The 27,826-nt window shown below is 31.7% G+C and overlaps 2 protein-coding genes and 1 long non-coding RNA gene across 6 annotated transcripts in view; 2 read left to right on the forward strand and 1 right to left on the reverse strand.

Annotated features, from left to right (window-relative positions):
- yl (Putative vitellogenin receptor yl) overlaps positions 1 to 27,826 on the reverse strand; it is a 268,402-nt gene that overhangs the window by 51,975 nt on the left and 188,601 nt on the right. The window lies entirely within an intron of this gene.
- LOC145305632 (uncharacterized) lies at positions 419 to 1,514 on the forward strand. Its single transcript, XR_013874650.1, has 3 exons — positions 419 to 633; positions 957 to 1,003; positions 1,422 to 1,514. It is a non-coding gene; the product is annotated as an uncharacterized LOC145305632 (long non-coding RNA).
- LOC145305631 (uncharacterized) lies at positions 1,679 to 6,055 on the forward strand. The gene is made up of 4 exons (XM_080147332.1): positions 1,679 to 2,055; positions 4,713 to 4,787; positions 5,342 to 5,377; positions 5,521 to 6,055. Exons 1-4 carry the CDS (start codon positions 2,024 to 2,026, stop codon positions 5,621 to 5,623), a joined length of 246 nt encoding a protein of 81 aa, XP_080003458.1. The 5' UTR covers positions 1,679 to 2,023; the 3' UTR covers positions 5,624 to 6,055.

Consider the following 27,826-nt stretch of genomic DNA (forward strand, 5'->3'; position numbering starts at 1 on the left):
TTACATATTTGAAATAAAAAAAACATTTAAAGTGCCACCAGAGGCCTCTAGGGTCGTAGCCGCTAGTGCAGAATATTTTATTAGTTTTAATAGCTAAAAGTCAGAAATCTTAATTGATAATAGTAAGACATTGTACAATTACATCCTCACCGCAATAATGATAAACAAAATTACCCATTCTAGTGTTAAAATGTTTAAACAAACCAATCAATTAATAGTTTTAGAACTTGGAGTGAAATGTCCCCACAAGTTTGTTTTGTCTGTTGATTTGTCTGTTAAAATACTGAATGTCTTACTCTTTGGATTTGAATTTTTGTTTTGATTTTTTTTTGTTTTTGGCTGTACAATACATAGGGTTGGAAGGATAACCCTATAAAAAAAGAGCCTTAAACCTGCATGGTCTATACCTGCAGTGCCCTAACCCTGGTGGGATACACTATCACCAATATAACCTAACCTAACCTTTGATGGAAACCGCACTTAGATAGAAAATACAATCGTTCCAGCCGTTTACGACATATAAAAGCAGTTTATTTCTTTATTATTTTAGCTAAATGACCAAGAGCTTGTATTAATAATTTGTACAGTGCTGGTAATATCTGTAATCATTTCTTCACTACTCACTTTCTTAAGGTAATTTATAACAGCTACATGGAGAGTAAGATATTCCTAGAGAAAAAAAACTAAATCTAAAGCAGCTTAACGTCATTCAATACAAACAAACAATGACAGGCCAGTATACATTTTATCATTGATATATTATATACTGGCCTATGATTGGTCTTCCGTATTGTATGACGTCATTTTATAAGGCACCAAGAGCTGCTTCGCCAAAACTACAATAATAACATCAAAACAGGAATTATAATTATTTAATATTTCCATTTTTCTTTATAAAAATTGGTTTTAATTATAATTTTATAATTTATTGTAAAAAAATTATAATTAATGTTTAGAAAATCTGTCTAGAATTTGAAGAATCTATGCCTATTCATTTAGCAAGGTATATACCACTTTTTTAAATTTTAACTTTTCTATTTTTCTAATAATCAATTTATGTTGGTTAAAGGTATATTCAGTAACTGTAGTATAAATTCAGTTGATTAAATCTGACGATTTGAGCAATAACAACCTCTTTCTTATTTTAAAAAAATAATAAGTAAAGGGAGGGTTAATGTATTTACTCCTAATCCTTGCTTGAGGCCCTAGCCCTACGAGGCCTATACCTGCAGTGCCAAAACCCTGCAGAGGGGCTACCCAGTAAAATTTCTAACCTAACCCGATGAAAAATTAATGAAAAACCAACCCCCATTACTTCAATAAAAAAAGAGGAGGGGGGGGGGGGGGGAGAGTCCAACAGTGCTCGCAAGAGTACTTTGTGTGTAAGGGCCATAATTAAATTGATTTTGTTAATGTTTAAGGAAAAAAGTTCCGTTTATTGATGTAAATTCTGGAGATCTAATACAACCAGGAATGTAATCAAAACAAAAGAAATATATTTATTTACCTTTTGTTATAGAGATTCATACTTTAATTATATCTTAAAATATATTTCATAAGCTTTACAAGTTTAACTTTATTTGTTCATTTAGATTCAGTTATTTATTTATTCCTTTAAAATTACCACAAATAGAGTTGACTTTTCTTTAAAGGGATAAGACAATGGAAAATAAATTAAAGTACATCCCTAATGATAAAAATACACTTTTTGTAAATTAAAATTGTTGGTTGAAAAGTTTGGCCAATGCTACTTTATACCAACCAATAAAGATTCAATAAAAAAGCTTTAGACAAATCTTATTTATATAACTTTAGATTCAAGCATAATTGACGATCCCCTCCCACCCTAAAAAAAACTTCAGCAAGTTTTTTTTTATACACCATATACATATTCCTGGCTCTAACTTTCAATTTAAAGTGACAAACAATTTGAATTACTGTGTGTTTCCTGTCAGAAAGTGCAAATGGAATAAAATTAGAAAAGTTCATTTTTGACACTTTTCAATTTTCCAACTCTTTCCTCATGTGGCAGTCTTATAGAGAGGATGAATTTAGGTGATATAAAGATAGACACTCCACCATATAGATTGATATGTACACTTTCCTCTAGATAGATTGATAGTTAGACTTTCCTCTAGATAGATTGATAGATACACTTTCCTCTAGATAGATTGATAGTTAGACTTTCCTCTAGATAGATTGATAGATACACTTTCCTCTAGATAGATTGATAGGTACACTTTCCTCTAGATAGATTGATAGATACACTTTCCTCTAGATAGATTGATAGATACACTTTCCTCTAGATAGATTGATAGATACACTTTCCCTTAGATAGATTGATAGTTTGACTTTCCTCTAGATAGATTGATAGATAACTTTCCTCTAGATAGATTGATAGATACACTTTCCTCTAGATAGATTGATAGATACACTTTCCTCTAGATAGATTGATAGATACACTTTCCTCTAGATAGATTGATAGTTAGACTTTCCTCTAGATAGATTGATAGATAGGCTTTCCTCTAGATAGATTGATAGATAGGCGTTCCTCTAGATAGATTGATAGATAGACTTTACTCTAGATAGATTGATAGATAGACTTTCCTCTAGATAGATTGATAGATAGACTTTCCTCTAGATAGATTGATAGATAGGCTTTCCTCTAGATAGATTGATAGATAGGCTTTCCTCTAGATAGATTGATAGATAGGCTTTCCTTTAGATAGATTGATAGATAGGCTTTCCTCTAGAAAGATTGATAGATAGACTTTCCTCTAGATAGATTGATAGATTGACTTTCCTCTAAATAGATTGATAGATAGTCTTTCCTCTAGATAGATTGATAGATAGACTTTCCTTTAGATAGATTGATAGATAGACTTTCCTCTAGATAGATTGATAGATAGACTTTCCTCTAGATAGATTGATAGACAGGCTTTCCTTTAGATAGAATGATAGATAGGCTTTCCTCTAGATAGATTGATAGATACACTTTCCTCTAGATAGATTGATATATACACTTTCCTCTAGATAGATTGATCAATTCACTTTCATCTAGATAGATTAATAGATAGACTTTCTTTTAGATATTGATAGATAGACTTTCCTCTAGATAGATTGATAGACAGGCTTTCCTTTAGATAGAATGATAGATACTCTTTCCACTAAATAGATTGATAGATAGACAAAAGAAAAGATTTATTGATAAATAGACTGAAGGATAAATAGATTTATAGATAGACCAAATAAAGATATTTATTGATTTATTTATAGATTGATTGATGGATGGATAGATAGATAGATAGATTCATAAAGAGATTGATAGATATACTGATAGATTGAAATGATGATTGATGGAATGATGTGGCAGTCTTATAGAGAGCAAGAATTTAGGTGATATATAGATTAAGGTTGGGCCGGATACCGTATATCCGGCTGATTTTTAAAACCGGATAACTGAATATCAAAGAAGCAAAAGAAAGTTTTCTTCATGAAATGGTGTTTTATTATTTAAAAAGGTTAAAACATAAAAATTAAAACTGTTAGGTTGATTTTACTTATAGCAATTACTGTAATGAACTATTACTACCGTTTGACTTACTTCTACTTTCATGGGTAGGTAAATCTCTAATCATTTTCAGAAGTAATGCATGTGACTGTTTGTTAACAGGGATTTTTGTTGTATAATATTATAGATTATATTGTGGGGTATCTGGCCGAATAGATTCAATATCCGGTATCCGGCCAGATATGAAAATGGCCGGTTATCTGGCACAACCATAATATAGATAGATAGTTCAATACATAGATACAATGTTATTTAGGCTTGTCAATAGATATATTGATAGATAGACTGATAGATTGAAAGGATGATTAATTAAAAATTTGCTGATCAATGTATTGATAGATTAATGGAAATATGTGGCAGTCTTATAGATTTGAAAAATTAGATAAAATATTAGATAGGCATACCAATAAATAGATTGATAGAGTTACTGAATGATTGATTAAAATGATAATTGATTGATAAATTAGATGATAAATTGATGATAGAATGATTTCTGAATTGATGTACTAATTGCTTGATAAATAACTGGATGTATTAAAAGAATGATTGATTGATTGCTAAATTGATTGATAGATACATAGATTGATGGAAAGATTAAGAGGTGGTTTAAAGATTCATAGATTTACTAATAGATCGATTAATAGATTTATTGATAGATTGATTAATAGAATTATCAATAGATTGATTAATAGATTTATTGATAGATTGGATTAATAGAATTATCAATATATTGAATAATATAATTATTAATAGATTGATTAATAGAATTATTAATAGATTGATATATATCTTGAAAGTGTATTGTGAGATGAATGCTTGACACATTGATTGATTCTTATATAGCTTTAATTATTGATGGATGGTTCAAAAGATTGATATATAAGTTACTAGCGGTTACGCCCCTAGAGGCCTCTAGTGGCACGTTACTTCTTTATGTTACGAGTCTCTTTATGTTACATTGAAGTCTCCCGTTTATTTCAAAAAATTTTCTATAAAGACCTATGAGAAGCTACCCTGTTAAGGAGAACCCGATCGGTTCAGCAGTTAGCGAGATTCTTCGGTACAGACACACAGACAAACAAACATCCTGTTACTTTATTATAAGGATACTCTAGATTACTAATTCATTAAAATATTTTAGTCCCTTAAAGAATGGTGAGACTGCAGCTAAAGATAACCCAACTACGGCTAGAGAAGCACTCTACTCCTTGCATAGGTACTAGTATTAGCAGCAAAGATTCTTTACTAATACAATTTGCTAGTCTGTCTGTCAGTTGCTAATCTTATGTGTTGTACTTAAGGTTTAGACTATGAAAACCCAAGTTTACTTGCAGTACAAAATTTTTATTAAATTAAAGCCATACTGGGATTATCTCTGAATGGTTTAAGCTAAAACAAGGATGGCAACATCCATAAAAGCGAAGTTCTGAAACGGTATGACAGACGAACATTAACTCTTGTAGAGTAACAGAACTGAATATATTAAATATATAAGTTTTTACAAAATCATAATAGTTAAAATAGACGTACGAACATTCTGGTAACGATAATAGAGTTGCTACGCTTTCTAAGTCGTACCTAACTACTACAGGAATCATCATGCAAAGTTTTAAATCGACAGGATAACTATAACATGCATAAATTAACAAAAATAGCTATCCGTTACGTACGGACCGACCCTAATAATAGAAAATCTTCACTTTTGAAAAAATTGTGAAAATTAGATAGTTTATCAATAAATTTATGAATCTTATTATTATATTTTTTCAGGAAGTTTTTAGAAAAAGCTGGAGCAATTGTAAACGAAGGAAAGGAATATAAAATGCATTACTAAAGTGGATTTCATAAGATCTTTCAAATAGCTGGATCTTTTCAGACTAATTTTTGTTTTATTTCTTGTAAAAACCCTAAAATTTTTCAGGGAAGCTTTTTTTATATTTCTTGAATACAGGAGTTAAAGTGGAGATTTCCCCTTTGACCTCATATGGTGGAGAAGGACTAGAGTGTTTTAGAAATGTTACATTTGATAAATCAGTTCATATTGAGCTATAAACTTTTATGTATCTGTCTACAAGTGAAATTAACTAATGAGCTTTTAATTATAGTTTAATTTGTGTATGTAAATTTTTTTTATATCTTTAGGAAAATTAATTTTGTACATTTGATTGAATTAAAATTTTCATGTAAATGTAAATGTGTGTATGACCAAAAAATGTTTAAAAGTTATTAAACGTTAAGACTAACACTATTTTTACGACTTTTTGGAAAAAATTTATTCTCATTGCATTGGTTCAATATAAGGGTTGATGTTGTTTTTGAGCAAAAATAAAAACTGCTATTTAAAATAATAATTATAACTATAATACAATCAGTGATTCCCCCCCCCCCCCAAACAAATTTAAATAAATTTGATATATCCAACATGATTTTATTTCATGTATGTATGTTTATATATTTTATTTAATTAGGTAGAATATTGTTTTTGGATATCTGCTTTTCTTTTATAGTAGCCAAGTTACTCTATAATATATTTAGGATAGACAGCTGAAATTTGTTTTGAAGATTCCCCGCCTTTCCAAGCAAAGAGCGTATAATTTACTGTGTAATTTTGTTGCAAAACTGCTTAAATACAGGATGGTGCTTAAGGACATATTTACATTTTTAGTACTTGACTATAGATAGCTTCTCTTATAACATTTCACTATGTTGTCCAAGAAATCTGTATTCCAAAAATAAGATGAATAGGATAATTATATCACATGAAATTTTGTTCACATTCTGACAACGATTATATAGTTGCTACGCTTCCTAAATCGTTACTGACTGTTATTTGAATAATCAAAGTTTAATATCGATATTACAATTTTCATATGTCTAAATTGACGTAAAAAGCTAACCGTAACGGACGGGCCGACTTTAAAAATAGAATAAAGTATTTGGGGTGAAAAATCAAAAATATCTCTTAAATCGTTCAATGGATAATCTATACATATTTGCAATCATATTAGAGTCAAAATATCTTTTAAATATATTAGCGGCTACGCCCCTAGCCTCTAGGGGCTCTGTATTTGATGAGGCAGAAAGTGGCTAGAAAAATAAAAAGACAACTGAATCGTTTTTTTTCAAAATATTACCCCCTTTCCAACCATCCCACCTCTAAATATGAACTATTTCTATCTCTTTATCCCTGTTCACTAGAAAGATAATTTGCCTGTCCCTGGCACTTTCTGGATATTCGATAAAATTAATTCTTTACCAGAGATACTCTGGGACGGAGAGGGTGGATATTGTACTGGAAATTACACTCGTTTTGATTAGTGAACAGTGTGCAAATTTTTTTACCAATAAATCAAATCTAAAGAAGTGGCAATTTTTATCGTTAGGGATGTACATCAATTCATCGTCTAGTGGCTTATTCCTCAGTATTCCTAGAGGTACTTGTATTCTAAAATTATTTTTAAAAGCGAAGCTTTTCTATAATTAGGGTCGGTCCGTCCGTACGTCCGTCCGTAACGGATAGCTTTTTTCGCCAATTTAGGCATGTTAGAATTGTTCTATTGATTTCAAACTTTGCATGGTGATTCCTGTAGTAGTTAGGTACGATTTAGAAAGCGTAGCAACTCTATAATCATTACCAGAATGTCCGTACGTCCAAATTAAACATGTTGATTTTTTTTTTACTTTTTTAACACCAAATTTTTATGTGATCTAATAATCCAATTGATCTGATTTTTGGTATACTGATTCCTGGGACAACAAAGTACAATATTATAAGCGAAGCAACTCTATAATTAAGTCCTAAAATGTAAGTATGTCCATAAACATTATCCTGAATCAAGCAGTTTTTCAACAAATTTACTTACAATTTTGCTTTGACTCTTATACATTTATATTGTGATTATTCAGTTCTGACACTATACAAGTGTTAATGTCCGTTTGTCCTACCGTTTCAGTGCTTCGCTTTTTTGGATGTTGTCATGCTTGTTATGTTATTGTTGCTGCACAATTATTATGACAAGGGGGGGGGGGGGGTATTGACCTTTAAATGTTAATTTTAAAAGAAAACGGTTATCAAGATCGTTACAGACAGACAAACAAATATCCTAGTACTTTTATTTAAGGATTAATATAGTAATAAAAATGCAAGTTTCTTTAAATTTCCCTATTTTCTGTGATACTTTCAACGTAAAAAGACGAAAAGTTGTCGACAACTTGTAAGCTATGAGTATTATGTAAACGCACATCCTGATACTTTATATGTAAAAAAAAGTGTTAGATTTTCATTTATGCAAGAAATTTGCAATTCGGTTTGCACTGCAGATACTTGGGTTCAGATTATGGGAAGTTTATTGATTTTGATAACTATATAAAGTAACTGGATGTATGAGTGTAAGTGTGTGTTTGTATGCAGAGAGAGAGAGGGGACAATGGGCTGTTTATTACACAAGTTCTCAAAGTTTTACAATAACGTTGAGTGCTTAAACGCTTCAACCACTAATTTTAATCAACAGAAGGGGTAATTTTGTGTGTCATCATTAGAGTTGTACATCAATTTACCAGCCATTGTCTTATCCCTTTAGATACCTGATAAATTTGTGTTTTTATCTTACCTGTAAGTTACCAAATGATGATGTAAATGACACTTCAACGTCAGTTCATACAATCCAGAATAACTATGGGGTGCCAATAATTTTTTTCTGTTCAAAACTTGGGTTATTTTGATAAATTAAAAATGTTTAATATATAATTTTTTTTTAAATGCCCCGTATAAAATATTTTGCCTAATTGTTTTTCCTAAAAATTAGGAAAACAAAATTACTCTCTTTGGAAATTGAAATCAGTAGCTGAAAAATTGTTGTGTCTAATAGTTTGATTGAACCAATCAATCCAGTTTTGATAAAGGAACCCAATTTTTTTAAAGCCAACAAAAATGTGTTGTTAAATTTGGGTCCTAAGTCCTTCTTTCCTGTCTTCTTGGGATGTACCGCCACATCTTCTCCGATTTTCAGATTATACCCTATCGTAACAGATATCCTCTTAATAGGATCCAAAACGATAGGACAAACTTATATGTCCAATTGAAAATATTAGATGTAGTGGTACAAAGTGTCTGAAAATTAGCTATCTAAAGTCATAAAGATGATGGATTATTTATCTCTTTTTTAGGGTTTAATTTCCCATTTCTCCTCTCATCTCCCTCATTTTTATGACGTCACATGGCTGATTTTTAAGTCACTTTGTCCCACTACATAAAACATGTGCTTTTTCTATGTATTTTTCATCTTACTGGAATTTATATAAGCAAGTTTTGTAACAAATTTGATCATTAATCAATCTACATTTTATTTTTCACTAGAAGATCATCACTTTTTTTTATTATAAAACAAGGATGACAACATCCTTAAATCCACAAAAGGAAAATACGTTTAAAGTGATCTAAAGATCAGATGTTTAGTGGTCATAATAGCGGATAAATTTAGGGGGGGATATCACGAAACCTTTCACATGTGTGTATGTCTATGTTTTTATGCTCATTGGTGTAGGAAAAAAAATCTTGAATAGCAGCCGAAAAAATAACATACACTTAATAGTACTCAAGATACTTTTAGTAAATATTGATTCGTTGGATCAAACTATCAGTGGTTGAACTTTTAACCAATAATTTTAATTTAAATAGAATGTAATTTGTATATCATCATTTGAGATGCATATAAATGTATCGTCCACTGTTTTATCACTTAAGATCTCTGATCGTTTAATATTGTGAACTTAGAAATTTAAATCTTTGCTCAATTAAAATGCATACTAGCCTGTCATTGGTAATTTAGTCAGTGTATTGGCCTAACATTGGTAATTAATATTGACGTAATTTTTTTACAGGCACTATATATAAGGCGCTCCTTTTTAAATTTATAATTGTGATTTATGTAAGATATTAGAGTATTCTCGCTACTTAAAAACAAAGTTTGATGAAAAAGTTTTTGAAAAGCTCCTTGATTGATTGATTGAAACATTGGTATAGATATTTGGAGGATATAAAACATTTTTACAATTTTATACATAAGATTCCATTAATTCCTAAAGCTATAAAAAAAGGTAACAACATCCATAAAAGCGAATCTTTGAAACGGCAAGACAAACGAACATAAACACTTGAAGAGTGTCATAACTGAATACGCAGAATATAAATGTGTAAGTCTTAACAAAATTTGTAAGTAAATTTGTTGCAAAACTGTTTACATCTTGCAAAGTTTGAAATCGATTGGACAATTCTAACATGTCTAAATAAATTAAATGAGCAAACCGTTCCTGACGTACGTACGGACAGACCAGTCCTTATTTTAGAAAAGCTTGGCTTTTAAAAACAAACATTTAAGTAAAGTAAGATTGATGTTTTTTTCACAGATTTTTTTCTCACAGTTTCATCATAAGTTGCATAAGTTTGACAACTTGATGGTAATATATGGAAGGATTGAACATAGTATAGTGCCAGTGAGGGAGGGGACAATGGCCTGTTATTAATACTTGCACCCAAAGTTTAAGAAAAACTTGATCTTATTCGTTGGATTAAAAACCTTGCTGTATTTTGATAGTTTAGGATAGTTCTAAACTAATAGTGTCCAAACGTTTTAACCAATTATTCTAATCTGGAAGGAGAGGGACATTAAACTGCAAGAAAAACTCGTGCCCAACGTTTTATAAAAATGCTCTCGCATTCGTTGGCTTAAAAATCTTTGGAACTTTTATTAACCTTGCTTAGTTCAAGTTTGCAGTGTCCAAGCTCTTCAAAAGTTAAGGAAATGATATCCTTTATTGTTGAAGATGGATATAAATTTATCAATTTATAGGTTAACATAAGTGGTTGGATAGGTTTAGACCACCCTTATCCTTAGGATCCTGTGGGTAAGGATTCCATTTAACCCTTTACAGTCGGGCCCCTTTCGGCACCTTAATCAGTCGGAGGGGGGGGGGGGCGTTTAACGCCCCCCCCCCCTATTATCTCAGTTCCTATTAGAGCTAGAGGGCTAAAAAAATTTGTGCAAGTCTCCTGTTAAGGGTTAAACAATAGAAGGCCCTGACAAAGCTACATTTATTCTATTTATATGTAATTTTAAGGATCTTAATCAACTATTAGTTTTAAAAATGGTCTTGGCTTGCATAATATCCTTGTATAATCTTTGAGATATTTATATTTATAATTATTGGAGATATGCATCAATTAATCGTGTATTGTCTTATCCCACCTTATTTCAGGTGAGCTGTAAAACTTAGGAAAATGTAGATATTGTTTGTGAGAAGTTGTAATGATGTAATTATATCCCCATTCATTAAAATACTTCTCAAATAATTCTGCATGCAAATGGATTTATTATTCCGTGGATCATAAATCATATATTTTCATGTTCTCTTGTAAAATAAACCTTGTAGCAGGCTAAAAAAACGACATAGTTCCTATTTACACCATCCCCTTCCCTCCTACTGAATGAACGACCCGACTAATAAATGACAAGGGGAATATCAAACAAAATTGACTACAATTTTTCTCATTTCATAATATCCACGTATATTCTACATCCATTTCCATGCATTATGCACTGTAGAGATAATACTTAATGGCTCCAAATCCGTTTAATTTCCACTGGATAAAAACCGGTTCCACAATATTGTAATAAAAAGATTAAAGTAATAATTATTGATATTCCCGAAATCATATGAAAAGAAAACATGTTTTTAATGCAGAATTTGTTAAAAATTACTAAATTTTTTCTCTTTAATACAATACCCTCCAACTCAATGATTGATAATTTCTGTTAATGGTAAGTGGGTAAAATTAAGCTTTACCTTTGTTCTATTGAAAAAACACCATGAATAAGGTATTAAGGTTTACTTGGTACGTCTATTTGGCAGTCATACTTTAAAATACAAGTTTTTAACAAATTTATTCTATGTTACATACAAGGAGGTAGGAGACATTGTGCTTATTATTACACTAGTCCCCAAAGTTTTATATAAATGTTTTCTTTTTAGTTGGTTTAACAACTTTAGGGACTTCATTGATTTTTTGTTGGTTGGTTCATAAAGTTAATTGTCCAAACTTTTCAACCACTAATTATAATCTAAAGAAGAACTAATTGTGTGTATCATCAGTGGGGATATACATTAATTTATCGGCCTTTGTCTTATTCTTTTAGATCCTCTATTTAAATATGCACATAATTGGATGCTGTGAGTATTGGTGCAAAAAATATGACGTAACAAAAAAAATTTGCCAATGAGAGGCCGTTATTGACCAATGGTAAAATTTATAGTGGACTCTCATTGGCTAATTTTTTTTGTTACGTCATATTTTTTGCACCAATACTCACAGCATCACATAATTGTCCTTGTGTTGTGTAAAAATAAGAGTATTATAACGCAAGGATTTAAAGGGATAAGACAATGTTCGTTAAATTGATGTACTTCCCCAAAGATAATACACAATCCTCAATATTGTTTAGCCAGGAATAAGAAAACAGAAAACTGTGGGGACTAGTGTAATAAACAGACCATTGTCCCCTTTCTCTCTGGTAAAAACAAGAGGATTATATTGTCCCCTGGGAGGGTTGATAAAAAGGTTCCTGGAATCAGAACCTGGTAAAGTGGTCCTTTGGGTTGTACCTGGCATGCACGGATAGGTCAATGGAAAAATTACTATCTACGTCCTAAAACAGTATCTGTTTCCTAATATAAATCTAAATTAGGGTCGGTACTAACGTCCGCCCTTATTATTAATTAAGGCATTTTAGAGTTGTCCTGTCGTTGTCAAACATGATATGATGCTTCCTGTAGTATTTAGGTACAATTATGAAAGTATAGTATCTGTTTAAGCAATACCAGAAAGTCCGTATGTCCATTTTAAACATAATAATTTTTGTGATGTAATTATTTTATTCAATTGATTTTTAAAATATGCATTCCTAGGGCCATAATCAATAATATTCAAGTCTCAAAAATTAAAATTAGGTATTTCCATATATTTTTGTTTTTAAGTTATTTAAGGCAAAATTTATGCGGAATATTTGTTTTAAATGTGTTATATGTTGCTCCAGTTTTTGAGTTATCGTCTTATTTTTTTTCTTCAATTTTGAAATTTTTGTTATCCCAGGCAGGGGTGCCAAGTGCCGCGGCCAAGTTTCATAATTTTGATGGTAGGAGGGGAAGGGAGGGGGGAGCAGGTACAAAAATTTTCAAAATTAAAAAAAGTCCTAAGTGTATAATACCCATTTTTTAACGTTCGTTTGTCTGGGTTTCTAATTTGTTAAGATTATATTTTATTGATGTTGTTGTCCTTGTTAGTAAAGTGTTTAACCTGTTGATTTTAACTTCCGAAGGTGGAGATATTTGACTTTGTGCGTTTGTTCAACCGTTTATCCGTCAGTACATAATTTTGACACTCTACAAGTGTTTATATTCGTTTGGCCTACCGTCTGGTTTTTAAGCTTCGCTTTTATGGATGTTGGATCCATGTTTTTGCTATATTTCCATATTTCTATCAATCCATTCAGACGTTTTTCTTCTTATTATTCTCTTTAATGTAACACCTTTTCATTTTTCTGTCTCACTTTCTCTCGCTAAACTTTTCTTTTCGGTGTCAGGGATGAATGAAAGGACGAATAGTGCTATCGATTTTGAACCTTGCATGTTGAGTGACGACTCCATTACTAGAATAATCTTAATTAAATCCATACCAACACTATTGAATATCAGGGATCTAAAGGAATAAGGAAATGGATATTTAATTGATGTACATACCCATTGATGATACACAAAATTAACTCTTCTGCAGAATAAAATTATTGGTAGAAACGTTTGAACACTCAACTTAATGAATCATCCATTCAAAATCCCAAAATTGTCACGCCAACGAATAGGCAAAACATTATAAAACTTTGGGGCCTAGTGTAATAAACAGTCCATCCCCCCCCCCTCTCTCTCTTTCTTTGATGGAAGGGTATTTTTTCCAAAGGCAATTTTTCTTGAATTTTTTCTTGCTAGAGTTAGCCTCCCCTAAATTGTTATAAACCTTTCAATTTCCTATAATAAGCTTCAATGAAAAGAAGAGTTATATCGGTTCAGTGGTTAGCAATAATAGTGGTTAGGTACAAACAGACAGTCATATCCATCCATAGACATCCTGTTACTTTTATTTAAGGAGGAATGTTTCCTATTCTTTGTGAAGTCTATGAAAAGTGTTGAAATATATTGATCAAGTTTTTAATGAAAAATATTCAAAGTTTTCAAACAATTTTTGATACATAAATAACAAGGTGAGAAAAACACTCATCTATCTATATATCTGTATATCTATCTATCCATCTGTATATGTATATCTATCTATCTATCTGTGTGACTTTCTATCTATGTATAAATCTATCTAAAAACCGCGACTGAGGTGTAACTCTTTGTCAGGAAGGTGAAAAGGTTCGAATCTCACAACCTAAGACGTTAAAAATAGTCCCTACTGCCAAATACGTCCAGGGGAGGTAGGCAAAGGGTTGTTTACCCCACCCCCCCAAAAAAATCATTGAAATCCCTCATTTTAACCGCCTCAACATTTTTTTAAAAATACCCTCCTCAAACCTATGAAACACCTTACTTTAACCCCTCCCCACAGTGCCTTCGAAGGTGCTTTGACTTTAGTGTCAGAACCTAAATTGGGACATAGTGCATTTCGTTACCCTAGGTTAGGTAACTTCATTTCGCTTTTCAATAAAATCTAAAATGCAGCGGTTTTTGAGAAAATTAGATTTAAAAATTTCAAGTTCAATTTTCACCCACTAGGAGTTACCGCATAATCATGACAAGAAAAGCAAAGATTATTTATTCAAAATTTTGAACAACTTTGCTTTTATAAAGTCAGTCATAAAACTTCTCTGTATATGATTTATTTAAGACTGAATTTTCGTGACCTTAGCAAAGCAATTGATAAAAATGGCCATTAATTAACTCACTTCAGGAGTGGTTTTATGAAGAACTTTATAAAAGCAAAGTTGTTCAAAATTAAAAAAAAATAATATTTGCTTTTCTTGTCATGATTATGCGGTAACTCCTAGTGGGTGAAAATTGAACTTGAAATCTTTAAATCTAATTTTCTCAAAAACCGCTGCATTTTAGATTTTATTGAAAAGTGAAATGAAGTTACCTAACCTAGGGTAATGAAATGCACTATGTCCCAATTTAGGTTCTGACACTAAAGTCAAAGCACCTTCGAAGGCACTGTGTCCCCCCTCAAAATTAAAAATCAGACGTCCCTGAATATGAGTGCCATGTCACGTGCGCGACATGAATACTAGTGCTATGTCACGTGCGCGACATGAATACTAGTGCTATGTCACGTGCGCGACATGAATACTAGTGCTATGTCACGTGCGCGACATGAATACTAGTGCTATGTCACGTGCGCGACATGAATACAAGTGCTATATCACGTGCGCGACATGAATACTAGTGCTATGTCACGTGCGCAACATAAATAGTTAGTGTAGTGGAAATTCGGGAATAGTCCCTTTCGTAACATCGCCCCAAAAGGGGCGATTCGTCGTATTTTTAAAAAGGCTTTTTATAAGTTATTTTAGGTTAGGTTATATTGGGTTAGGTGATTGCCCCACAGGGTTGGGTAATTGGCCCCGCAGGGTTAGATCCCCCCGCAGGGGCTAGAAATAGGAGAAAAGAAAAATACGAATAATCGCCCCATAAGGTTCGATGTTACGAAAGAGACTATACCCGGCAATTCCTTTGCCCAAAACAGACCTAGCTCATTACCATGCACACTGCATAGTTATGACTTTCAGACAAAGATCGTGCAATTAATATCTCGTGGTGTATCTCGGCTTTGATCTATTTATCTATTTTCCTTAAAAGTTATATGAAAAAAAAATGAGAAATGAGAGTAATTTTTTATATTGAGATTTTTATTGCTTTTCTATTCAAAATCGAATAAAAAAAATTGCCTTTTTACGCTTTTTGTTTACCAACGTTATTCTGTGTAAAAAAGAAGAAAAGTAGTGTAAACAAGGATAACAACAATAGAAAGAGGGGACAATGGGCTGTTTATTTAACTAGTTCCTAAAGTTTTATGATAGCGTCTTCTCATTAATTAGCTTTGACAACTTTGGTGAATTATTATTAGTTGATTCATTATGTTGAGTGTTCAAACGTTTCAACTACAGAAAGGGTAATTTTGTGTATCATCATTGGGGATGTACATCAATTTATCGGCCATCGCCTTATACTTTCAGATTCATGCAAACGAACATTAAAAATTGTAGAGTGTAAGAGCTTAGTAAGTAAAATAAAAATATATAAGACTAGACTAAACTTAATGTAAATTTATTACAAAATTAGATAATTAAAGGATACTGTTTAATTATGTACTTGCATGTTTTAAACTTGATAATAGAGATGCTTCGCTAAAAAAAGGTACCGTAATATATGGTTATCCTATAAATCATTGTTCAAAAAACTAGTTGTGTTGAATAATTTTTGTAATATCCACTTCCAGCAGTAACTAAATTGGCAATAATAGTTTATTCTTCAAATCTCAACTGTTTAATAAAATATCCAATTTGATTCGAAACCGATTACTAACCGCTGGATTAGAAACGGTACTCATACATACTGAAATATCATATAAGCATCGTATTACAGACAATTTTCCACGAATATTAAAATACAAATCCTAAAATTGATCTTATATTTCTAATTTTAATATCCGCGGAAGTCCGTCTATAATACGGTGCGATAAATAACTATTATTCGCCAAAAGTATTTGAATAAATTTAAATCACACCACTTCAAACGCTTATTCGAATTTCAATTTACGTAAATCGATGTTGTCATCTGTGCTATTGAGCCAAAAAATAATTTTGAAATCAAAGGGAACATTGCTCTGTACTTTATACTGGTTCTCAACATTTTTTAAACACATTCTCTTTTTGTTGAGTTTAAATCATCTAATATATTTTATTTTGTCTTTTAATCTAGGGGCCATTTTGTTTGTCATAATCTAGGATGTTAGTTAATTTAATATCCAATTATCTCCTAAGATCCATGTCTAATTAGTACATTGTCATCCTTGTTTTATATATTTTTAAAGAATACCTTTCTCAATTCCAGGTTTTTTTTTCATTCGGAAGTTTGATAATTTGTAGAAAAGCATATTTTTGTTAGAAAAATAAATCATTTCCAGAGGTTTAAACAGCCAATATAGGGATAAATATGTGGGCTACAAAAATTGTCTAAATAATGCTTAAATAAGTAAAATAAACAATTTAGTATGTAAATTTTTAAAGTTATTTTATGATTACAATAACACCATACTGGCCATTCATTGGTCAATTAAAATGTATACAGACATTTCATTGGTAATTTGGTCTATTTATTGGACTATCATTTTTAATTTGTATTGTAAGACGTCATTTTTTTTAATGGCACTAAAAAAACTTCTTCATTAGAATATTGCTATGGGATGTCCAAATGAATAACCCATTTTTAGGAGGGGGGGGGGGGGGTAGTAGGGGAATCTTAGATAATTTATATGAGTTTAGTGTCTTATTTCAAAGCCAATAGTTTGTACAATTCAATTGAATTTTTGACAATTTACAACAAAATGTTAGCTCCCTCCCACCCCCCCTCACCCTGTAAATTCTATTTCGGTTAAATATTTGTTTATTTTATCATATAGAGTGTTTGCCTCCGCCTCCCCCCCACAAAAAAAAAGCTTGGATGTCCTTGGTCTCTAATATATATTAGACATACCAATTATTTATTTTAAAAATAGGATACTTTTAATATTCCAACGTAAAAAATATTTTACCTATCTCTAAATGTCTGAGTTTAACTAGAAAACCTTTTAACAAAATGAAAATTTTGGATCTTGTAATGTTCACGGTAATATCTCGCTAGCTGACAAACGGCTAAACCTACATGTTATAACTTTACATTGTTTGACTAAAGAAAACACTTGAAAAATATAAAATTTTCGCAAATTTATGTGAACTCACAAATAACAATATGCATTATTTAGTAATGGCTGTTCCAGATTATCGGCCTTTAATTGTCGGTCTAAATTTACGATAACAGCCTTTAATGTTCATAGAATTTGGGAGAACATTTTTACCTTGAACTGCACCTGATCCAAAATTTCTGCTGGGAAGAAATTTAAGAATGGAAATACGAGAAATCCTTTTAACTCTTACTAACACGCATTTTTAAATGAAAGGATTAAATTTGCCAGGTATAGCGAAACTAATTTCACTATATTTAAGACGAAAAAATTAATGTAGTATTACATTTTGATCTTTTAAAGGGACTGACTTGGAAGTAAAAATATGTGGGGGGGGGGAGGGTGTAGAAGCATGTCATCACCCACCTTTATAATAATTTTTTTTATATCTATCTATCACTTTTTCGACCCCCAAAAGTTTTCAAAAACCTACGACAAAACCCTATGTTTGCTTCTGTCTGACTATATGATCTTTTTAAAAATAAGCTTTTCTATATTTAGGCACGGTCCGTCTGGAAAGGATAGCTTTTTTTGTTAATTTAGGCATGTTAGAATTGTCCTATTGATTTCAAACTTTGCATGGTGATTTCCTATAGTAGTTGGATACTATTTAGAAAGTGTAGCAACTCTATAATCGTTACTAGAATGTCCGTACGTTGATGTTTAACTTTTTTACAAAATATGTGACATAATTATCTGATTGATCCTATTTTTGAAATACTGATCCTAGGACAACAAAGTACAATATTATAAGCAAACCATCCCATTAATCAAGATCTAAAATAGTAAGATTGTCCTAAAATATCATCGTGTATTTAAGCAGTTTTTCAACAAATCTACTTATTTTTTATTCGACTTTTACATATTTTTATTCTGATTATTCTGTTCTGACACTTTACAATTGATGTGCGTTTGTCCTACCGTTTCAAAGATTCGCTTTTATGGATGTTGTCATCCTTGTTTTATTAAGAACAAGGGTGTTAGAGCCCAGGAACCAAAAAGCGAAATAAATCAAAAATTTTATTTGGGGGTCAGATGTAAATGTCGTCAATTCTACCCCCTCCAACGACAGCAGAAAACAGGTATAAGTTTAATAATTCTTTTTGGAATTAATTTCATTGTTGATATAAGCTGGTTAAAGCCAGACTCTTTTATCTTACAACATATGAACCTAGTAAAAGTGTCTAACTCTGATTATGACGTAAAAAATTAGCCAATGAGAGGCCACTTTGAATTTTACCATTGGTCAATTACAGTGTATACTGGCCTCTCATTGGCTAATTCTTTTTTACGTCATAATCAGAGTCAGACACTTTTACTAGGTTCTATAACATTGTATAATATCTAAAGCATTGTATAGCATCTCGGGGCTAAAAAAACTGGTTTTAATCTTGTAATTGTACATTTTCATATATGCGGAAAGCTGTTTATAATACGATGCGATAAATAATTAATATTCTAAAATCGGTAAGAATATTCACATAAAAACTTTTCTTGGTAGTTTGAATTTAAAAATATTTTTCTCGTATTCATTCGAATCCGGTGGATAGGAACCGGTTCTCATCCATACGAAAAAACTATGTCTAGCATCGTATTATATCCAGTTTTCTACGAATATAGAAATGTACAATCATAAGATTAAAACCAGTTTTTTTAGCTGGCACCACGGGGCTAAAAAAACTAGTTTTAATCTTATAATTGTACATTCTATATCCGCGGAAAGCCGTTTATAATACGATACGAGAAATAACTATTCTCGTATTCATTCGAATCCGGTGGATAGGAACCGGTTCTCATCCATACGAAAAAACTATGTCTAGCATCGTATTATATCCAGCTTTCTACGAATATAAAAATGTACAATCATAAGATTAAAACCATTTTTTAGCCGGTGCCTTCGGCACCTCGGGGCTAAAAAACTAGTTTTAATCTTATAATTGTACTTTCTATATCCGCGGAAAGCCGTTTATAATACGATGCGAGAAATAACTATTCCTTCATAAAAATCACGAAACCTTTACTGTTTACGAATTATAAATCAAACACCGTTTTTTAAGTCTAAACTACACAAATTCCTCTAAACACTGAGATTACATTATTATCAAAGAGAGAGGGAACATTGAAATGTTTATTTCACAATTTTATAATAGCGTTTTCTTATTCGTTAACCTAACAACTTTGGGGACTTTAGTGAATCTTGATTGGTTGATTCATTAAGTTTAGTGTTCAAACATTTCAACCACTAATTTTAATCTACACAAGGTGAAATTTTGCGTATCATCATTTGGGATGTACATCAATTAAACAGCCATTGTTTTATCCCTTTAGATCCCTGCATTTATTTACTGTTAAATGTTGACAACTTGGTATTGATTACCAAATTACCCTGATTATCATTATTGGTTGAAAAGTCTTAAAAATAAAACATATGTCTTGGTTTTTTGAAGCATGGTCAACAGACTGACGAATAAAGTAGATTTTATACTTGATGCTCATCAATAATAGGGAATCCTTATAAAAAAACGTGAAAATTTCGTTCCCGGCACTGCACTATAATACATTGCACTATCCAAGGAAAAACACACAGCTCAATAGTAGGAATATATTTCTATTAGTCACATCTAATCTTTTTAAACCTTCTATAGGTCTTTCTTGTAAAAAAGTTTGTTATTTTGAATTATTGAGTAGCTTCACTACTTAAAATGTTTTTATTTATATTCTATATGTCTATAAACTTGTCCTAAAATCTTAAGCTAAATTGTCTGCTTTTACAAAATTAATGGAGTTTTTTTGTTTGGTAAAAGACAAATATTGCAAAAAGACTTTTTGCCCTACAGACTGAAAATGTATGTTTAAAAAGTAAATTCTTATTTATTAATGTGTATATTTGGTAGAAAGTCTATGCTATAATTTTCTATGTCAGTACGTCCATTAGTCAGTTCGTTACTCTATGTGGAATATGTAAATTTCTAGAATGCTATTAAAGATAGATTGCTGAAATTTCTATAAAGATTTGCAATGACAATTTATAACCAACAATAGATGTAGAATATACGTGGATAATATAACAGGAGAAAAATTGTCTTTAATTAAGGTTGCAATTTCCCCTCGCTTTTATTGGTCGGGCCGTTTATCCAGTAAGAGTTGAGAGTATTTGGTAAAGGAGGGGGATGGGTGAGATCGTTATTTTAGCCCGCTACACAGTTCACTTTAATATAGAACATGAAAATTTGGTGTAAGATCCAAGTGATAATAAATTCATTCACCCAGCATATATTATCTATGACTTTGTCCGTCGGTATGTCAGGCCTGCTACAAATACAAAAAAAAATATTTAGATTAGGCTAAGGAGAGAATAATGTAGATTGATGCTATCTTTTTCATAAAAGTGAAATTGTTGGGTAGACATACCCCCCCCCCTGCACTATATTCAAGTGCCTCTTGAGGTCTCTAGAAGCGTATCCGATAGCATTGAATTAGTAACTTTGTTATAATAATAAATTGCTTATTATGGAGTGGAAGCAGTTTATAAAAATAACGTCATACAATACAAATGACCAATGGCAGGACAGTATACATTGTAATTGATCAATGGTAAAATCTTTACTGGCTTATCATTGGTCATTGTATTTGTATTGTATTGTCTTTTTTTATTAGGCATATATGCTGCTTCTATAGAGTGTCCCATTAACTGTTTACTTTTATTTTTCAAGGTTCCATGGAATTTAGGGATGCAGGGATAGGCCAATGTAAGATAATTTTTCTCACTTTTTTTACCATGAATGGATGGGACATTGAGTACTTGGCGCTTTCGCACAAAGTACCCTGTTAAGCAATAATAACCCCTCAATCTCAAATAAAAGGGGGAAGGTGAAGCATTTTTTTTTGTATGTTAGTTTATTACTTTAGGTCAGGTAAGGTTTGGTTATATTGGGTCCTTGGTAGTCCGCAGGTCTAGGCCACGGCGAATTAGGGTCCCCAATATAGAAAGACATAGGAAATAACTACCCCCCTCCCCTTATTTTCAATTTATTTCCAAAAAGGGGGGGGACTGGGGGGGGGGTGGAGTTATCAGTGCTAATCATGCTAATTTATGAGGAATCTGGATAAGACAATGGAAAATGAATTGATGTACATCACCAATTATAGTTAACAAAATTATTCCTTCTGTACATTAAAATTATTGACTGAAAAGTTTAGATGCTTCTAGATTTTAACAACCAATCTAAATTATATTAAAAATCGATGTGAGAACAGGTTTATAAACAATGGGTACTAGTATAATTGCTAGTACATTGTCCCCTCCCTCCCTGGTTATTTTTTTTCAAGATTACTTTCTGTGTCCCGTCTCTGGCGAGATTTACATTTTCCATTAAACTTTGTGAATGATACAAATTAGAGCTATTTATCATATAAAACCTGGCTGAGGTTTTTTTCAGCAAGGCTCAGCAGCAGCGCTGAACCTCAAATTTAAGCCGTTTGGATGCTTTGAAAATATTTACTCAGGTTAAGATTTCTAGCTGATTTTTAGAATTGTAAAAGGTTGATTTTTTGGGGCTTACAGGCGGCTGTAGCGCGGCTGCCGAGCTCTGGATTTCAGGTATAGATAATTTTGGTTCCTGGAAACAAGGACTATTAAGTCCATTAGTGGCAAGGCTCATACATAGAGAAGACCGTAAATTACCTCCTTTCTTTCACCTTCTTATTTGACAGATAACAACTTAGAAAACATTATAGTAAACTGTTTAAAGAAAATTGTGTATTTGATTCAGAAAAAAATATCATATAAATAATGGAAATGAAATAATGGATTTTTCTCATATGACATCATTCAGGATACTTCGGCCAAAGGAATAAGACAATGGCCGGTAAATTGATGTACATCCCCAATGATGAAACGCAAAATTACTTGCTCTACATATCAAAATAAGAAATTGAAACGTGTGAACACTCAACTTACTACACCAACCAATCATAATTTAGTAAAAGTCCCAAATAAGAAAACTTTATGAAAACACTTTGGGGACTAGTGTAATAAACAGCGCATTGTCCCCTCTGATATGTAACATAAAGGATAGTGATGAAAATGATATTGCTTACATTAACATATCTACAAAAAAAAAAAATATAAAAAACACGCTGCATTGAACAATTTATCCTCCCCCCCCCCCCCCCCTTTAAAAAGTGTTGTAACGCTGTATTGGTACCAGGGAATTGGACAATGGACTATTAATTATTTAAATTAATGTACATCCACAATAATGATAAACAAAATATGTACCTCATTTGAATAGTTTGGACACTGCTCTGTCCAGATCCAATATAAGTACCCAAAGTGTATGAGCTAACGAATCCAAGAGCATGTTAGTTAAACTTTGAGTACCAATATAATTTACAGTCCCCAATCTCACTTAGTAATGGTACAGAATTTTGAATTTTTAGTTGTGTTCAATTTGGGATTTGTTGAATAAAATTGTGAAAATTTAAAAAAATTCTGGTGAGTAAAGACTCAGGGGTCTAAAGGGATAAAACAATGTCTGATAAATTAGTGTACATTCCCTATAATGATGCACAACCTACCCATTCAATATAAGTTCCCAAAGTTAATAAGATAAAAAAACATTAATATAAAAGTTTGGGGACTAGTGTAATAAACAGCCCAATGTCATTTTTTAGACAGGGTAGCTTGGAAAAACTTGTTCTAGTTATTGAAAAGTTTTGTAGAATATGTTCAGAGTTATTACAATAAAGTATGTAAATTGTAATAGTTATTTCTCGCCTCGTATTATAAACAGCTTTCCGCGGATATAAAATTAAAACTATGATTATAAGATTAAAACAAGTTTTTTAGCCCCAAAATGCAAAAGGCACAAGCTAGACATAATTTTTTTGTATGATGAAAATAGTAATAATCTACCAGATATTAATCAGTTTCGAATGAATACAAGAAAGCGTATTAAAACCATTCTTTCTTTTAAAATTACCCATGTCTATGGCAATGTACAAAAAAAAAGGTTCTTCAGAGCTGGATCTTTCAATCGTTTAGTGGTGCGCTAAATCGGGACGATCCAGTTCAACCCCAGTTTGGCGCGGCAATGGCACTCGTTACTGGGCGCGCTGGTTCACCCATTCCATTTTGATTTAAAGATTGAAATCTAATGATATCTAGGTGCGCTGAACTGGATCGCCCCGATTTAGCGCACCACTAGCGATTTAAAGATACAGCTCAGGCAAGTTCAGGTAGATTGATTGAAAAGTTTAGACAGTGTTAATTTTACCCAAAAAACAATAATGATTTTAAAATTATCAAAGTTTTTTAAACCAACAAATAAGAGGGAATGTATCTAAATCTGTGGACACCAGTCAGTAGTGTCCAAAATGTTTTGCCAGAGGGGTGAAAATCTTGAGGGAATGGAAAAAAGTGGAAGCTAATTCTTTGCTAAAACAATTTCAAGGGGGGTGTAGAGGTAGCCACACCCTTACATTCTTCTTCCAAATGCTTATAGGACAAAGCCCAAATTGTGTCAAAAATGATCCATGTGACGAAATAAAATGAGGGAGATGAGAGAAGAAGATGAAAAGAAAACCCTTAAAAAAGATATAGATAATGCCTCATTTTTATTATGTCACATGCATCATTTTTGACACAATTTTAACACAATTTGAGCTTTGTCGCTTATAGAAACAGTGTAATCTACAGTCCAATGCCACCTTATACATTTATATTCTGCTTTTTCAATTCTGACATTTTACGTACTAGTGTTACTGTATCTTTGTACTACCGTTATGCTATGCTTTAATGGATGTTGTCATCCTTGTTTTTATTTACAGATCCTTTCTAAAAACTCTTGTAGCTTTGCTGTCTTTATAACTTTGTTAAATATTCTTTGACTAAAGTAGGGAATAACTTTTATTGTGAGTAAAGCAATATTCTTAGTGTTCAATTCTTACCACCAAATTTATGATAATAGTTTAACATCTTGAAGCGTTATTCCACTAAAATAAATCGAGACCAGACCTCGTCATTAATGACAATAAGAGTATTATTCAGTACTCAGTAGCCGCTGCTTAGCAGTGCATGAGCCTCGAATCTATTACACTTTTTCTAAAAGATGGATTGTTTGTCTAGGGACAGGTTTGGTTTAAAATATGACGAATTCACTGCGGCTACCGAAACCTTGAAGATTACTTAAAATTCTTTAGCCTTTAAACCAATAATTGCTACAAACGACGCAGGGGCTTTAAGACAATCGTTATTTTATCAAGGGGTTATACTTAATAGACATGCCAATTAAAAAATAAGCATTATTTAACTGGCCTAATATGGTTTAGTTGTCCTTTAAAATTAAAAATTTTTACAGAGAGAGAGGGGAACCACTAATTGTAATCTACAAAAGTTATAATTTTGTGTACCATCAATAGAGATCAATTTATAGGCCATTGTCTTATACTTTTAGAACCCTGCTATTATTAGCATTGGTTATATTGTAAAAACTTTAATATTCTTTTTCTCACTTTAACTTAGAAATAATATTAACCACGGAGAATATATATCATTCTGAAAAACAAAAACAGTAGGATAGTTATTTATCGCATCATATCATAGACAGCTTTCCGCGGACAGTAAACATAAAGAAAAAGATTAGTTGCAGCTTTGTTAAACCGGGACTTCGGGCTCTCGAGGAAGTTTTCCATTTTATGTTTTTTAGGACGTACAAATGGTTCCTACGGGTTTAGTTGAGCGAAATAAATTGCTACAGGGGGGAATGCCTTAGCTCAAAATAGGTGCAACATATTACAAAGTGTACATAATGGCATTTAAGACAAAAATCATATTTCGCCTAAAGGACTTTCCACTAAGTAATCATTTGCTTAATAAAAAAGCTTTTTTTTACATAGATATTTATATAAACCTATTGTTATATCCTCTAATTTTTAAAAGCGAAGCTTTTCTATGATTAGGGTCGGTCCGTCCGTCCGTCCGTCCGTCACGAATTATTTTTTTCGTTAATTTATACATGTTAGAATTGTCCTATCGATTTCAAATTTTGCATGGTAATTCCTTTAGTGGTTAGGTACGATTTAGAAAGCGTAGCAACTCTATAATCATTACCAAAATGTCCGTACGTCCATTTTAATCATGTTGATTTTTTGACTTTTTTAAATAGCTTTTTTCGTTAATCGTTAGAATTGTCCTATCGATTTCAAATTTTGCATGGTGATTTCTGTAATAGTTAGGTACGAGTTAGAAAGCGTAGCAACACTATAATCATTACCAGAATGTCCGTACGTCCATTTTAAACATGTTGATTTTTTTACATTTTTAACAACAAATTTGTATGTGACCTAATTATCCGATTGGTTTGATTTTTGGTATACTGATTCCTGGGACAACAAAGTACAATATTACAAAAAAGCAACTCTATAATCAAGTCCTAAAAATATATATAGTATGTCCATAATCATTATCCTGTATCAAGCAGTTTTTCAACAAATTTACTTACAATTTTGCTTTGACTCATATACATTCGCATTCTGATTATTCAGTTCTGACATTATACAACTGTTAATGTCCGTTTGTCCTACCGTTTCAGAGCTTCGCTTTTATGGATGTTGTCAACCTTGTTGGTTATAAGTTTATCAACATTATTTTATTATACAGCCCCAGCCCCTTTTTTATCCCTAGAACCTAACCATAAAAAAGTCACCTTAAAAATTATTACTCCCCCCCCCCGCCAAAAAAAATGAAAATTTTTTGTCTCTGATTTTCCTATAAACCTATAATATAAAGGTGTAGGCACTAATTTGACTTTTTTATCAAAGATGTTTCAAAAAGGAAAAATTGAGTTTATAAATAAATCTATTCTATAATGTATAGATACATTTAATACATATCACTATGTCAAATATTCAATAAAGATATCATTTTCTTTCTTCTCTTCTTTTTATACCTTTTTTGATTGTTTTATTTCCAGAGGCAATATTGTTTTATGTTTTTCAGACAAAGAGAGAACAAGGACACTTATGTCCAATAGTATATCAAAAAGAACCGAAATTAAAGGTAAAGTGCTATGAAGTAAAAAATCTAATTGTTTCACCCAATGATCATCTTTATATAAAAGTAAACAAAATAACTCACCAAACTTACTCTAAAAAAAACTAAATTGAAAATTTCTCATTACCTCGCCCCACCTCAAGTGTCCTAAGAGGCCTCTAGTTTACATTTTGATAGAGTTATTAATATAAAACTTTCTTTTTTGAATAAGAAAATTGTAAGTAAAAATCTGTGGAAAAGTTGTAATTCAACGAATATCCGCCCTATTATCAAAAGATTAAAATAAAACCAATAGCTGCCCCACTGTTATTAGTTTGATATTGTCCAATGTTCCATTAACTGTCCTGATGTAAAATAGTCCTAATAAAATAGCCTCAGTGTGGAAAATTTATAATAAAATCAGTACCTGCCCCACTGTGGAAAACCTTTAACCTCCTCAATGTAGAAAAGTTGTAAAAAAAACCGAACCCGCCCCTCTGTGGAATTGTTGGTATAAATTTAGTACCCAAAAGAGTAACCTGTGTGAAAAGTATTACAAACAGTATTTGCCACTCCGTGAAAAAATTAAAATAAAACCAGTACCTTTCCCATTGTAGAAAACTGTAATAAAAACAGTACCCACCCCTATATGGAAAAGTTGTAATAAAACAAGTACCCTCCCCATTGTGAGAAAGTTGTAAACAAACCATTTATTGTGAAAAAGTTTTAACACAAACAGTACCCGCCACACTGTGGAATTTTTACAAAAAAAACCTGTACCCGCCACCCTGTGAAAAAGTTGTAATAAAACCAGTACGTGGAAACAATAAAATCTTCCGCCAGTATAAAAGCTGGGAAGAATCAGTGAGAAAGCAGGGAGGAAGGAAGGTAACATTGGCTTGTAAATTAACAGGTACCCAAATTTTTATAACCACGTTATTTTATTTGTTGGCTCAAAAAGTTAAGTTCTTTTATTTAATTTTGTTGGTTGGTTCCAAACTAATCCAATTATTAAACAATCACATTTTATATTCCATTTTCTTAACCCTCAAGGACCCTTCCTTTTCTATAGCATTATTAACAGTTACCTAAAGATAAAATATATCATTGAGTACAGATACATTTATAGTCCATTGTACTGTCCATAAATCTCTGAAAAGAAATACTACATACTTAT

Source organism: Acartia tonsa, chromosome 14, assembly GCF_053477335.1.
Source record: "Acartia tonsa isolate MP-2025a chromosome 14, ASM5347733v1, whole genome shotgun sequence".
Classification (NCBI taxonomy): Eukaryota; Metazoa; Arthropoda; class Copepoda; order Calanoida; family Acartiidae; genus Acartia; species Acartia tonsa.

Excerpts from the sequence above, each read along its gene's own strand:
- LOC145305631 (XM_080147332.1), top strand. The coding sequence starts at position 2,024 with ATGTGGCAGTCTTATAGAGAGGATGAATTTAG. Across the intron at positions 4,788-5,341 it reads GCACTCTACTCCTTGCATAG|GAAGTTTTTAGAAAAAGCTG; the intron begins GTACTAGTATTA and ends ATATTTTTTCAG. Across the intron at positions 5,378-5,520 it reads GCTGGAGCAATTGTAAACGA|AGGAGTTAAAGTGGAGATTT; the intron begins AGGAAAGGAATA and ends TTTCTTGAATAC.